Source organism: Prosopis cineraria, unplaced genomic scaffold, assembly GCF_029017545.1.
Source record: "Prosopis cineraria cultivar Desert tree isolate PC_DT_omini unplaced genomic scaffold, ASM2901754v1 PC5, whole genome shotgun sequence".
NCBI classification, from domain to species: domain Eukaryota; kingdom Viridiplantae; phylum Streptophyta; class Magnoliopsida; order Fabales; family Fabaceae; genus Prosopis; species Prosopis cineraria.
Window position 1 is genome coordinate 29945051 of NW_026555336.1, and position 13530 is coordinate 29958580.

General features: G+C 28.0%; 1 protein-coding gene across 2 annotated transcripts; it reads left to right on the forward strand.

The window, feature by feature from the left end:
- Positions 1 to 7538: 7538 nt before the first annotated feature.
- Positions 7539 to 11678, forward strand: LOC129310469 (probable protein phosphatase 2C 15). 2 transcript variants are annotated; one of them, XM_054952316.1, is made up of 9 exons: positions 7539 to 8164; positions 8413 to 8849; positions 8984 to 9155; positions 9287 to 9440; positions 9524 to 9587; positions 9720 to 9827; positions 9942 to 10067; positions 10209 to 10441; positions 11070 to 11678. In XM_054952316.1, the coding sequence occupies exons 2-9, from the start codon at positions 8640 to 8642 to the stop codon at positions 11287 to 11289; spliced, it is 1287 nt and encodes a 428-aa protein (XP_054808291.1). In that variant the 5' UTR covers positions 7539 to 8164; positions 8413 to 8639; the 3' UTR covers positions 11290 to 11678. The 2 variants fall into 2 exon arrangements, with proteins under 2 accessions (XP_054808291.1, XP_054808293.1); XM_054952318.1 differs by lacking the exon at positions 7539 to 8164 and adding an exon at positions 8286 to 8307.
- The last annotated feature ends 1852 nt before the right edge of the window (positions 11679 to 13530 follow it).

Sequence of the window (13530 nt, forward strand, 5' to 3'; positions counted from 1 at the left end):
TTATATTTTTTAACATCCAACTCCTTACAAAATACCTTATATTTTTTAATGAAATGACTATATGTATATATATATCATAGTCGTAATCTGTTCTCTCATTTATGATGAATATGCTCCACAACCAATCCATAGATATGGATCCAACTCTCAACCTAATTAAACACACTGCCACCAGATCCTCTTCTCTCTGTTCGTCTTACTCCATTAATTTCCATCCACTCCAATAAATCCTCTCTAGATTGTGTTTCAATCATTTAAAACACTCAAGTACTACTTAAAATACAGGAAATTTGGAAATGAGTTTGTGAGATGTAATACATATCAATCCATCGCAAATTTCCCAGTCGAATATGAAATTTCATGTTTCCGTCACAAATCTGTTGTAGATCCGTTACATTTTTTTATGACGGATTTTTTTCCCCGACAAATCACGATCCTTTTGATTTAATGTAAATTGAAGATATGAGAAAAGAATTTATTTTTATTTTTATGTGGAACCATTCATTATGTAGTACTTTTTTTTTCCCTTAATAAAATAGCAATCAATTTTTAACTAAAGTTTTGACCTTCGAGCTCTGAATATGCAGCAATGGTCAAACTTTCAGTGGGAGGTATGCCTTCTAAAGAAGTGCAAACAAGCTACCAACTAAATTAGCTTGGGTCAAAATCCGAGGATGCTTGAGCAATAAATAAAAAATACCTCTTCCATTATAAAAAATGTAAGACATTTTATAAAGAATTAAATATTAAAAAATATAAAATGCTTTTAATCTTTTGATGTATAGTTATTGTTTTTTTTAAAGTACTCCTATTATTAATGACTTTATATTTATTGTAGGGTGTTTTATAGAGATAAATATAAAAATATAAGGTTAATTAGAAAGAAGATAACTACTTTATTGAGAAGTGAAATTCGATTAAAAATGTTTTAAATTTTTAAATAGAGAGAGTAATCAATTTTTGAATGTCATGTGAGACCATAATTATTTCAAATTGAGTTAAGTTAGACCATATGGGTGTAAAACATTTTAAACGATGATATAATAAAAGCACAACACTTAAATTTGAGACTTTGTTCAAAAAGAACAAGGGACAAAGTACTTGAACAAACTATTGCTTGTAACATGCAATGCTATTTAATTAATACTATGAATTTAAGGCTAGTCATGCCTTAAAAACAAAATCAAAAATATTTTTTATTTTTATTTAATTCATTGTATTCAAAGTCTAGAACTTGATAAATGAAATAAGATTACAAATGTTATGCTTGTATCGATGGGATTTACATTTGGATTTGAAGTTTGAACTAAATATTTCACTTAAATATATAAAAGTCTATAGATTTGGATTTGATTCAGATTCAAATATATGTTTTATTATAATTTTTTTATAATTACAAATTTAATCTATATTCTAATTATTTGAGATTACAATTACTCCAATCCTCTTATTTTCTTTACACTTGTACTGTTAGTACCTTTGCTATTCTTGTCTCTTCTCTCATGTTTGGTTTCTGTCTGTCCCTTATTGAAAAATAAATGCACACTCAATGCTCTCTATTTTTGCTTCAAACATTAGCTTGTTTTCTTCTTCTTTTGAAATTTTCTTATATTATTAAAAAATTTAAATATATAAATTTAAATATGAGATTTTAAATATAAAATTTTAAATTTTAAATTTAAACACAAGCCTATTAAAATAGCAACTACCTTAGCTAAATTGAACTACATTTGTCAAAGACTGCAAAGTGGATACAGATAAACCTTTTAGAGATTGATTTTTTCTTATCTAACATGTTCAATCATAAAAAACTATGTAATAGAACTATAGTAATAGATGTAATCAAAAGATGTTGACCTCACAATATAATCAAATATAGAACTATACATGAGTGTTATCCAAGTTTTAGATAATTATACTTTGAAAGAAAATTTTAAAACATTTCATTTTCTTTTTGAATGGAAACTGAATTACAATACTAATCAAAGTAAATAAAATCTAACAAGAAATGAAAACCGAATAATAAAAAAAAAAGACTATCCTTTTTCATCATCACAGACTTGATACATATCCTAATTTGAAAACCAAAACATTTCATTTTCAAATTGTATATCCAAATTTTTAATTTAAAAAATTATAAAATTAGATAATAATCATAGACTTAAAGATGTTTGAAGGATAAATAATTATATTATATGAAAAATACAATTGGATATTTTATATAATTGCTATTTGAATTGGATCTCGTAATATATTGTCCTCTTCCTCCTTTATTTTGACTTTTTTTTGCTGATATACATAAGAATTGCAGGGGTTTAAACTTGTTATATTAAATACAATTTTTTACTTTGTCTTTTATATACTTCCCTAATTGAAATCGCATAGTATATGTGCATTTCCCTGTTTGAAATCCCAACAAATTGCAAAACCCAAAGTCTTCAAACTTGGATCTTGTAACCCTTTTGTTTAATGACAAGTTAAAAAATTGCAGTCTACAATTAATTTTTCTGGAGTTATCAATAATCAATAAGTATTTAAAACAAAATAATATTTTTATACAACCATACATATAATATCTTATATTATTTGACATTATTTGATTATTGTTTGATATAATTATGAGTAGCTATCGGCCAGGCCACCATGACTAACGAAGTTTTTATAACAATATTTAATATTTAATATCATCAGGTTAATTTACCCAAAAAAATATTGTGACGTTAAATTTATATATTGTTAAGCATAATTGAAAATACGTTTGTCTGTATAATTGTTTTTAAGAGTTAAAATATATTTTTACTTTTGTACTTTTTTTTGTGAAAGAACACTGAATATCCTAACAAGTGAAACTTTTTTTTCCCAAATCATTTTTCATAAGAGCTAAAATTTCTCTTCATCAATGGATCACTAACAGTACATTAGTGATCAAATCGTTAAAAATCAATGATGTTAATTGTTAGGTTGTGGTTGTGGATATTAAATTTAATGGTTAAGTCATAGATGTATTGGGGAAAAAAAATTCACACACACCCGTGCACTTTTTCTTATTTTAGACTATTAAATACTTTTAGTCAATGACTTTTTAATTATTTTTGTCCTTTTATCCTAAAAGAAACAGAGACTATGTAGTTATGTTTGTTAATTATGACAAAAATAGAAAAAATATAATTTTTAGTCTCTATAATTTTATCAGGTTTTATTTTTAATATTTATAGTTTTTTCAGTGTTTTTAGTCTTTATTACTGAAAAAATAAAAATTATATAAATTTAAAAAATAAAGGTCATGCAATCGTTTTAAAATTATAAAAATTAAAAATATTAAAAAAAATTAAAAAAATTAAAAACAAAACACAACAAAACTATAAGAATTTCTTAAAGATTATGTTTTTTAAAAAATAAATGTCAATAAAGTACAGCATTCACGTTCATAAAGCTAGCCCTGACAGGGGTATTATTATGTTGCTCATTTAATTTGCCTTTAAATATTGATTATTCAGCTTCGGATGCTTATGTAACCAAAATTTTCAATGATAAAATAGGCTCAATAGTGCTACGTATCTCGTACAATCACATGTAATAAACAAATAAATGAAAATCAGGTGAAAAATTAAAATAAACAAATAATACTAGTCACGCAGTGGAACATTGGTTTTGTTCTCCGGGTGCATTTTGATGTCAGAGCTTCGGATATTATTCACGTTTAACTGGTCCAATATTAAAAAATTCTACATTTTGGAAAAAAAAAATTCTACATGCAAAAATGAGTCAGAAAACGTAAATTCTCCTCTCTATTCAGTATTATAAAGAATTTTTAATCGAATTATATATTCAATGAATTAATTAATTATATTTAAAATTATATATTTTTATATTTACTCTTATTTAATATAATTCCTTAATTAAAAAATTTCATTAATTATACACTAATTACGGGTATTTTTAGAAAATCCCATTAATTTCATCTTCAAAAACAAAAAATATAATATATTTTTGAACATTTCACCTTAAAAAATTTTCTTTAAAAGAAGGAATAATATAATTTTTTTATACCATGGTGATTTTGATTTTGTCTCGAAGATAAGAAACCTTTTTTTTTTTTTGGCCTGAAGATATGAAACCTTTAAGCTATTATATACAGTTTAAATTTAAAACTAAACTTCGAGCCTTTACAGTAGATGCCTAAAATCATTTTACAATATTTACACCATAAAAAAATGTTTTAATTTCTTCCATTACTGCAAGCATATTTTGCAGGATAAAGAAAATATAAAGTATATATGTTTTTATTATATTATTGAAATATTTATTGTATTGATTAATATAAATCTTTCTAAGTAAAAGTGATGATAATAATTGAACCAATTTAATTTGGTGTAAGTGACAGGGATCTCTTGTCATTTAAGCAAGTACTTATATTAAGTTTTAATTTCAATTTTATATAGCAACTTAATTGAAAGGGATTTGCCTTTCACCCTCATTACCTCATAGAAAAGAATATTTTTTATTTGTTGAATCTATTCATTTTGCTCACAAAAAATTAAGATGGATTACCTAATTTTAAAAAGCTAAATGTATATATAATATAAACTCTCAAAAAATTTATACATCCAACATACTTAAATGAATCTTAGTTAATGTTATATGAAAATTAAATTTGTATTCATGTAACTATTCAATTCTTACAATTATTTATAAGTTTTCTTGAAGCAGTTTAATTTTTTTAAAAGTAATTTTTTAAATTTTTTAAAAGAAAATAAAAATAAAATCGGTTTAATTGTGTTAATTTAAAAATAATTTTTACCAAAATGATGGTGATCGATGATTAATAATAGCTGGTTATGATAGTGATTAACTATAATCAAAAATAGTTTACAATAACTAAATGCAATGTGCTTTAACAAAAAAAAAACTTTCAAAATAATTTCTTTTTAAAACAGTTTTAAAAATACTAAAACATTTACCCACGTAATTTTTTTTGTTTTTTTTAAATAGAAAACATTTTTTAAAAATACAAATTGCTTGGATTACACTTAATTTGATGTTGTTTTAGCGTCCATGGAAGGTGACAGAATGAATTGTGTGGGTTCCAAATCGGAAAGCCCCGAATCCGAGAGGCAGGGGTACCTGGACCGAGGTAAAGTAATAAATGCTCTTATATATTACATTATAAAATATTTTTAAATAAAATTTTACATATCAATACATTTTATTAAATACACTCAATAATTTTATTTTTTTAAAAAAATATACTTTATTTAATAATTTAAAATCTATAATTAATTAGTATTAAATAGAGAAAAAGAAATGATAATATTAGAATAAGTTTATTTAATAAAATCTTAATTTTTTTGAAGTCTTTTATACTCTCTTCATCTCAAATTATAAGATATTTTTAGATAAAATTTTATATACCAATAAACCTTATTAAATATACTTAATAATTTTTTTTAAATAAAAATATAAAATTTTAAAAATATTCATAATTTAATACATTGAAAAGAGAAAGAATAAAAATTAATTGTAGAGAAAAAGAGTAATATTTAAATTGGTGCATTTAATAAAATTTTAATTATTAAAAATATTTTATATTTTAAAATAAAATTTTTTAAAAAATACTTTATAACTTAAAATAGAGGAAATACTTTATAATGATAAATTTTTTTTAAAAAAATTTTATAATTTAAAACAAAAGAAATATAATAATATTGGTAAACTGTTAAAGTAACAATGTGGTCCGCTGACTGTATCACAAAATAAAATGATAATTAAGTTTTAAAATATTAACTTAATAATAGTTAAATTTTTAATAAAATTTTTTACACAATAAATAAATTGTAAATATTAATTTAAATAATTATAAATAAAAACTAGTGCTTCAATTAAAAAATTACATTTAATATTTAAATATTCATTTATAATTATCTGAATTAATATTTTAATTATTTTTTAGATAATATATTAAAAATTTAACTTTTATTAATTTAGGGTTGTAGGACGTAGCTGTCAATTTTTTTTAAGAAAAAAAAGATAGTGTGGTCCACATAGTGCAGTACAGTGCAGCTCTGCAAAGCTGTAGCGCACCCCAACACATGCACCCTCCTCCACATCATCATTGCTTTCCCGCAAACACATGCATGTCCTCCGCCACGTGTCACTTCTCTCCTTCACCATTTCCCACGCTCGCATTCTCTACATGAGCTTTATTTTCCTGATTATTTTAATTAAATTAGAATCGATTATTTTTCCTGTTTACCTCTCCCAAATTTTATGTAAATTAATCATATGAACTTTTTTGGTTTTTTTTTTCCACCAATCTTTTTAAAATTAGACCACGTATTGAATCGATCAGGCTATCAGTTAACCAAACCACAGTTGGACTGTGATTAGATTATGGTTTGACTTGTCTCAATTAAAATAAAAAAATTTAAATATTATATATACAAATAAAATATTTTAAATAATATTTAACTATATTTTCATCATGCATGTCAGATTTATAATTAAATGCAATAATAAAACTATTTATTGTTCACCACAGATAAATAAAATCATCATATATGACACATGAATACGGGAGTGAGAAATAAAAATACTTAAGAACTGAAATAATAAATTTTATTAATAAATTATTTTTTTAAAAAATATCTTTTACTTCCTCCATTTTTTTTGGATTAAGTAAATGGTAATCAAGTTACACAGTTAAAAAAAGTTAGCTAATTCTATTAATTATGTCAGTAATTGAAATATTTTCTATAATTAATGTTTATTTTTTTAGTTTAATGATACTATTTAATTATAAGGGATAGTTGAAAAAAAACATAATAAATGCTTTTTGAATTCTAATTTTATTTATAATAAAGTTCCTCTCATAATAAAAAATAGAAGCACTAATACGACATCAAACTACTAAAAAAACGTCCTATATATTATGGACCATACTCCCCCTTGCCATTAGAAGCATTTTTTGAAAATTTTTTTTAGTTCTTAAAAATTTGATATATAGTACTTGATTGATATTAATTACATTTTCTAATGTTATTTTATTTAAATTTATTAACTATAAGAGATAATATAATAAAAATTTAAAATTTTTATTTTTAAATAAGATTAAATGTAAAAATTTATTTTATTTTTAAATAATAATAATAACTTAATTATTTTTTTTTATTAGCCAGGAGCTTGAGAGATCCTGCCCTCACAAGAGCAGGTGGGTAATAAATAAAAAAGTCTTCTCCTTGTGAGGATGGGATAGGGAACAAGAGACGGAGAGCATGAGAGAATCTTGTTCCATTTGCTAGTTGGGGGTGCCTACTAGTTATTTCCAGTGTTGTACAAATCGAATTTGAATTGGTTGGTTAAATCAAGAATCTATTCTTGATCTGTTTTATTTGATCCCTCAAAATTAATCGTAAAATAATTGATCAACGGCTGAAAAAATTAGTCAAAAACTGAACCGATGTGATCCTTGTTTTAATCTAATCTAATTAATATCGATGTGATCCTCTCACTTGGTTTTCGACGAAAATTGGTCTCATAGTTTTTTCAACTCGCTTTCTCTCACCCAACCACTCGAGTTTTCTTATTTCTTAATTCCTCTGCTGAGTTGTTGCTCACTGTAAGTCCCTCGAAACAAAAATCGGGTTGCTACTTTTCCACCCGAGAAAGGGAAAGGATAGAGAGGAAAAAGAGGAGGTGAAAACAACCGACTTTAGGAGAAACAGAATGTGGGATTTGGACACAAAGGCAAGTGAGCAAAGTTTCTTTCTTCCCTCTGCGTGTGGAAGCTAGCTAGATACCGAGATCCCACGGCATTCTGTTGTTTGGTTTAGAAATGGCTTGTAATTATATATATTTCTTCTAAAAATCTTTGCACGAGTGTTTGTTGGGGGAAATTGTTCCGGAGCTGACACAGGCTGGTCTCACAATATTCAATGATTTCTCGTTTTTTTATGCCCACAATATATATTTCTCTCAAGAAATTGGGTTTTTTGTTGGGGATTTTGGGTTTAGCTTTAGATTATTGGGTTTTACAGTTCATATTTAGTCATCAATACGCGTTTCGTGTCCGTGTGGATATCTTGCTTCTTCTTTGAATCTTTGCTTACTGTCGCAGTCAGATCCGTATCTGGTCTTGCGCCGGATGCATACCTGAACATTCCAGCGGGTAACTCGCCTAATTCTAATCCTTCTGCTTGGAATTCTTGTTCTTTGTTTGGCTGTTGTGAGAAGTGTGAACCCATCTTAAAGTTTCTTCCTCCTTTTTGTACAAGCTAACAAGTTTGGGGGACACAGACTGCATTTTATAGCGTAAAACAGCTTATGATAGACTTTAGAATTCTACCTCCTTATTGCTTGAGATCACTGGTTAATCATTAGATCCTGGCTTAACAACTTCATTTGTGATAAATGCAGATCAAGTTGGACAGAGTTGTCGTGAAAGAGGCTTGAACTGCAGAGTTTCCGTGCAAATTAGTGTTTAGTGTTTGTTGTGGGAAGGATTTTGTTCTTTCTGTTTCTTATCCGGATCAGGCAGAATTGACAATATTTCAAGTACGGCGTTCTAACATGCTTGTCAGAAGAAGAAGAGCTTAGATACTTCGAATTATTGGGTTTCGAAGGGAGAGACTGGTAGGCTAGACATGGCCTCTGTTGAGGAGAGGCGGCGTCATCATGATCTTGTGCCTCTCGCTGCATTGTTAAGCCGAGAGATGAAGAGTGAGAAGATGGAGAAGCCCACTGTGAGTTATGGGCATGCTGCTCAGTCTAGAAAAGGGGAGGATTACTATCTAATCAAGACTGATTGTCAGCGAGTGCCTGGGAATCCTTCAACAGCATTTTCTGTATTTGCGGTATTTTTTCACATCTCTATTGGACCCTATGTCTTTCTCTTGTACTGCATAGCCAGCAACTTTTCCTATTGTGTGCTGAATATTCTTTTGATATTTAATACATAAGATAGCCGCTGATTTCTTCCCATCTTCAGATCTTTGATGGACACAACGGAAATGCTGCGGCCATTTTCAGTAGGGAGCAATTGTTAAATCATGTGTTGAGTGCTGTTCCTCGAGGTCTTGGACGGGAAGAGTGGCTTCAGGCCTTACCTCGGGCCTTAGTGGCTGGGTTTGTGAAGACTGACAAGGAATTCCAGAGCAGAGGTGTAGAATTTAGCATTTTTTTTTCCAATAAAGAATTCATGTAGAGGAAGCATTTAATATGCAGAAAGTAGGAGGATTTTGACCTTTGTTCTTCACTAATTATATGTGCGCTCTTATCTGGTTTTTTCCAGGAGAAACTTCTGGAACTACAGCCACGTTTGTGATAGTGGATAGATGGACTGTGACTGTTGCATCTGTTGGTGATTCCCGTTGTATATTAGACACCCAAGGTGGAGCTGTTACAAACTTAACTGTTGATCACCGACTTGAAGAGAATATCGAAGAGTATGTATCTAATTCTAAAGCTTTGTTGTTAAACCATTCCTTTATTCACGTGGTAATCGCAAATCACTACACTGGTCTTACAGGAGGGAACGTGTTACAGCTAGTGGAGGTGAAGTTGGGAGGCTGAGCATTGTTGGTGGTGCAGAGGTGAGCATAGCATCTCAGATTACCACCCTTGCCTTCTTGAAAAGAGATAAATTAGGAACAGAAAGCTCATTTTTTCTTTTTTTTTACCATTCTTTCATGATTCTTTTTAACTGTAGTGTTAATTGATTGTAGATTGGTCCCCTTCGTTGTTGGCCAGGCGGTTTGTGCCTTTCTAGGTCAATTGGAGACATGGATGTTGGGGAGTTTATAGTTCCTATACCATATGTCAAACAAGTGAAGGTATAACTTGATTCTAGATACTCCCTTCTACGTACAGTTTTAACCATAAACCTTATGTAATGTTATGTCCACATCTGTCTTCATGATGAATCTGACCTTCTTGATTTATTATAGCTATCAAATGCTGGCGGGAGGCTTATAATTGCTTCTGATGGCATCTGGGATGCTTTATCCTCAGACATGGCTGCAAAATCTTGCAGGGGTTTGCCAGCTGAACTTGCTGCTAGGCAGGTTGTCAAGGTATGTACGTTACTATGCTTCCTGCTGGTTCTGTTTAAATTTAAATCAAAATTCCTTCTTGCCTTCTAACTTCATGCACAACAATATTAACATCTCATCTCATATAAGCTGAAGTCTCTACATGTCCTTCCTCTTATTCAGGAAGCATTGAGAACAAGAGGGTTAAAGGATGACACAACTTGCATAGTCGTTGACATAATTCCTCCTGAAACTGCAATGCCACCGCCGCCTCCCCCAAAAAAGAAGAACAAGTTAAGGGCTCTGCTTTTCAGGAAGAAGTCTCGTGATGCTGCTGGAAAGCTATCAAAGAAGCTCTCAGCTGTAAATATAGTGGAGGAACTGTTTGAAGAAGGATCAGCCATGCTTGCTGAAAGGTGACGCCTCTCTTTTGTCGGAAATATTTTCAATTCACTAATTCACTGACATACAAAAATCTCATGTGCCCTTCATATTGATTGTTGCTGCTTAAAGTAGAGGGTGAAGAGTTGCTTACAATTTCTCTTATTCATTAACTTCGTTCAAATATGAGAAAAAATAGAGTTTAGTTCATAATAATTTGTATAGTTCTGGTGGTCAAAATTAAGATTAACTGACTAATGAAGTTCTTCTATAGAGGCTGTCATTTCAAGTTTTCTTTGTCAATAAAGCAAAAGAGCCATGGAATATGGATAACTTACTAGGGTTTGGTTTGATTTGATTTCCTTGGAACGCCTAAAGATTTCTTTTTAATGAATTCCTTTTTCTTATCTTCTCTCAAGGATTGCATCTGAACATACAAAAAGTGGACAACTGTTTGCTTATTCGTTATTCCAATTGGAAAATAGAAACCCACATAACAAAGCTACCATATTTCATTTTTGTGGCACCATATCCAAACTACTATGAAGATTTAGTTTACCTTCTTTTTCCTCTGCTGGATTACTTTTGCTAAACTCTCAAGGCTGTATTTGTTTTAGTAGTTTCTCATAATATATTGGACACTTGTCTGGTTATTTCATGCAGATTAGGTAATGATGAGAATACAGGGAAATCAACATCAGGTCTCTTTATCTGCGCTGTGTGCCAAGTGGATCTTGCCCCAAGTGAGGGCATCTCTGTTCATGCCGGTTCAATCTTCTCGACCAGCTCGAAGCCCTGGCAAGGTCCTTTTCTATGCGCTGGTTGTCGCGATAAGAAGGATGCCATGGAAGGGAAGCGTCCTAGTGGAATCAAAGTCTCATAGGTTGCTTAATTGGTTTATTTATCCCTATTCTTTACGCTGCCTTTATTATTCGTTTTTTGTAGCAGTCATATTTGTTCATAGATCAAGTAATTAGTTGATGATCATCGATCACTGTCATGTCATGCGGCAACAGATGTGCATCTAATGTTCACAAAATAATGTAAGATGGGCACTGCATTTTTAGTAGCAAAGGCTCTCGGGGAACCTGGTACTGGGTTTTCAGGTATCAGCAAAGCGCTTTCAACTTTTTTTTATCAGTGAAAACTTGGAATCTTTAAGTTGAAGTTTGGAGGTACTTAATCTTCAACAGAATTGAAGTTGCTTAGAAATGTATTATACAGTTACATTGAGTGTCTATAAAAAAAAAAATATAATTTTAAATTACTGTATTTTATTCGTGTTTTACTATATGTTTTTATATATTTTTTTTAATGTTTTAGGTTTTTATATTTTTGTTTTTTGATGTTTTATATATCTTTAAACACAAAGTGCAGGAATTTTAAAGAGATTTAAAATATTAAAAAATAAATAAGAATCTAAAATGTAAAAAAAAAAAAAGTGCTTGAACTTACAGTATAAAGTAAATTATAAAGAGTTATAATTATGTTTTTCCAATGACGGCTGTTTTCTTTTGCTGATCTGCACTTTTCCATTTTCCTCTTTGGCGGTGTCCTGCAAGGAAGCGACGAAAATGGAATCCTCCATTCTATTTCGTACATTTTTATTTGGACGACTTGCCTCTCGAGATATTTATAAGGTGAGAAGAAAAATATTCCTTCTGTTAAAAAAAAAATATTTTTAATTAAATTTTATCCTTTAATAAAGTAATTATTTATTTTTAAATTAATTTTATCTTTTTATATTTATCCTTATTAATCACCTTACAACAAATATAAAATCATTTATTAGTAGGAATATTTTTTTAAAAAAATAATGATTACACTTCAAAAAATAAAAAATGTCTTATATTTTTTTATAATTTAACTTCTTAAAAAATATCTTATATTTTTGAACAGAAGAAATATGTTTTTAATTTTATTTATAAGTTATGTCATTATATTTTTATCATTAAATGTTAGAGAAATGAATAGTATGTATATTTAATTTAATATAGTAAGGTTGAAAATTTATTAATTTTTTAAATACAACTCTTAATTTTGATAAAATATGGTAGGAGTAGAGTGATTTATAAATTGAACAGAAAATATTAGACCTTTCATCTTCTTTTTTATTCTTTCCCTACTTTTCAATTTATAATTTTTAAATCTAAATCAAATATTGAAAGTTATATATATATATATATATATATATTCAATTATACGTGTCCTTTAAGGTTATTGCATACTACATGTTTAGAGATATAATAAGTAAGTAAAATATGACGTAATTTGCCAAATTTATTTCCTTTAACATCTCTAAAAATATTCCAATGATAAATGGGTAGTAAGAAAAGTTAATTATTTAATCTCTGTAGTTTTAATTTAGTTAAAACTCAAGCTCTAAACCTTGACATATAACTCATTCTTTATAATTTTAACTCATTTAAAAATTTAATTTTTGAACTTTGATTCGATGTAATTCAATTTTTATAATTTTAACTTTTTTAAAACTTGATCCTGTATTTGAGAAAATTAAAATTATTTGAGAAACTTATAGAGTAAAATTTTAGATTGTTAAAATTATAAGGATCAAATTACAATGAGTTTTAGAGAATGGATTTCAATTGAGTAAAAATTATTAGAATTCAATTGTATTGAAGTTTAGAAATTGGATCAAAAGAGAGGCTAAATAATTAATTTTTAAAAATAGTAAATTACTTCAACGATAAAATAGGAAAATTGTTATTAAATATTATTTTGAAATTCTGACAATACATGTACTATAAAAAAATTATTTCAAAAGACAAATACAATAATGGAAAATGACCAAAAAAAAGTACCCAAAATATACAAATGATAATTAAATACCTCAAAATATAATAATTATTACCTAGTCCTTAAAAACTTGTTGACATTTTAATTTTCAATAAAATGACATATTCACCCTTAATGACTATTATGTGTTTGGGAAATGATCATTTTGGATTAGCTATTATTAAAATAGAATAGAAAATAACTACTCCATTTCTATAAATTTGATATATCAATCAAAAGAGCCAAGATACTTTTAGAGTCCACTAAAAGCGAGTTTTATTTTTAGATCCTTTACCACTTGCATATAATATTATTTAGGACTATTTTC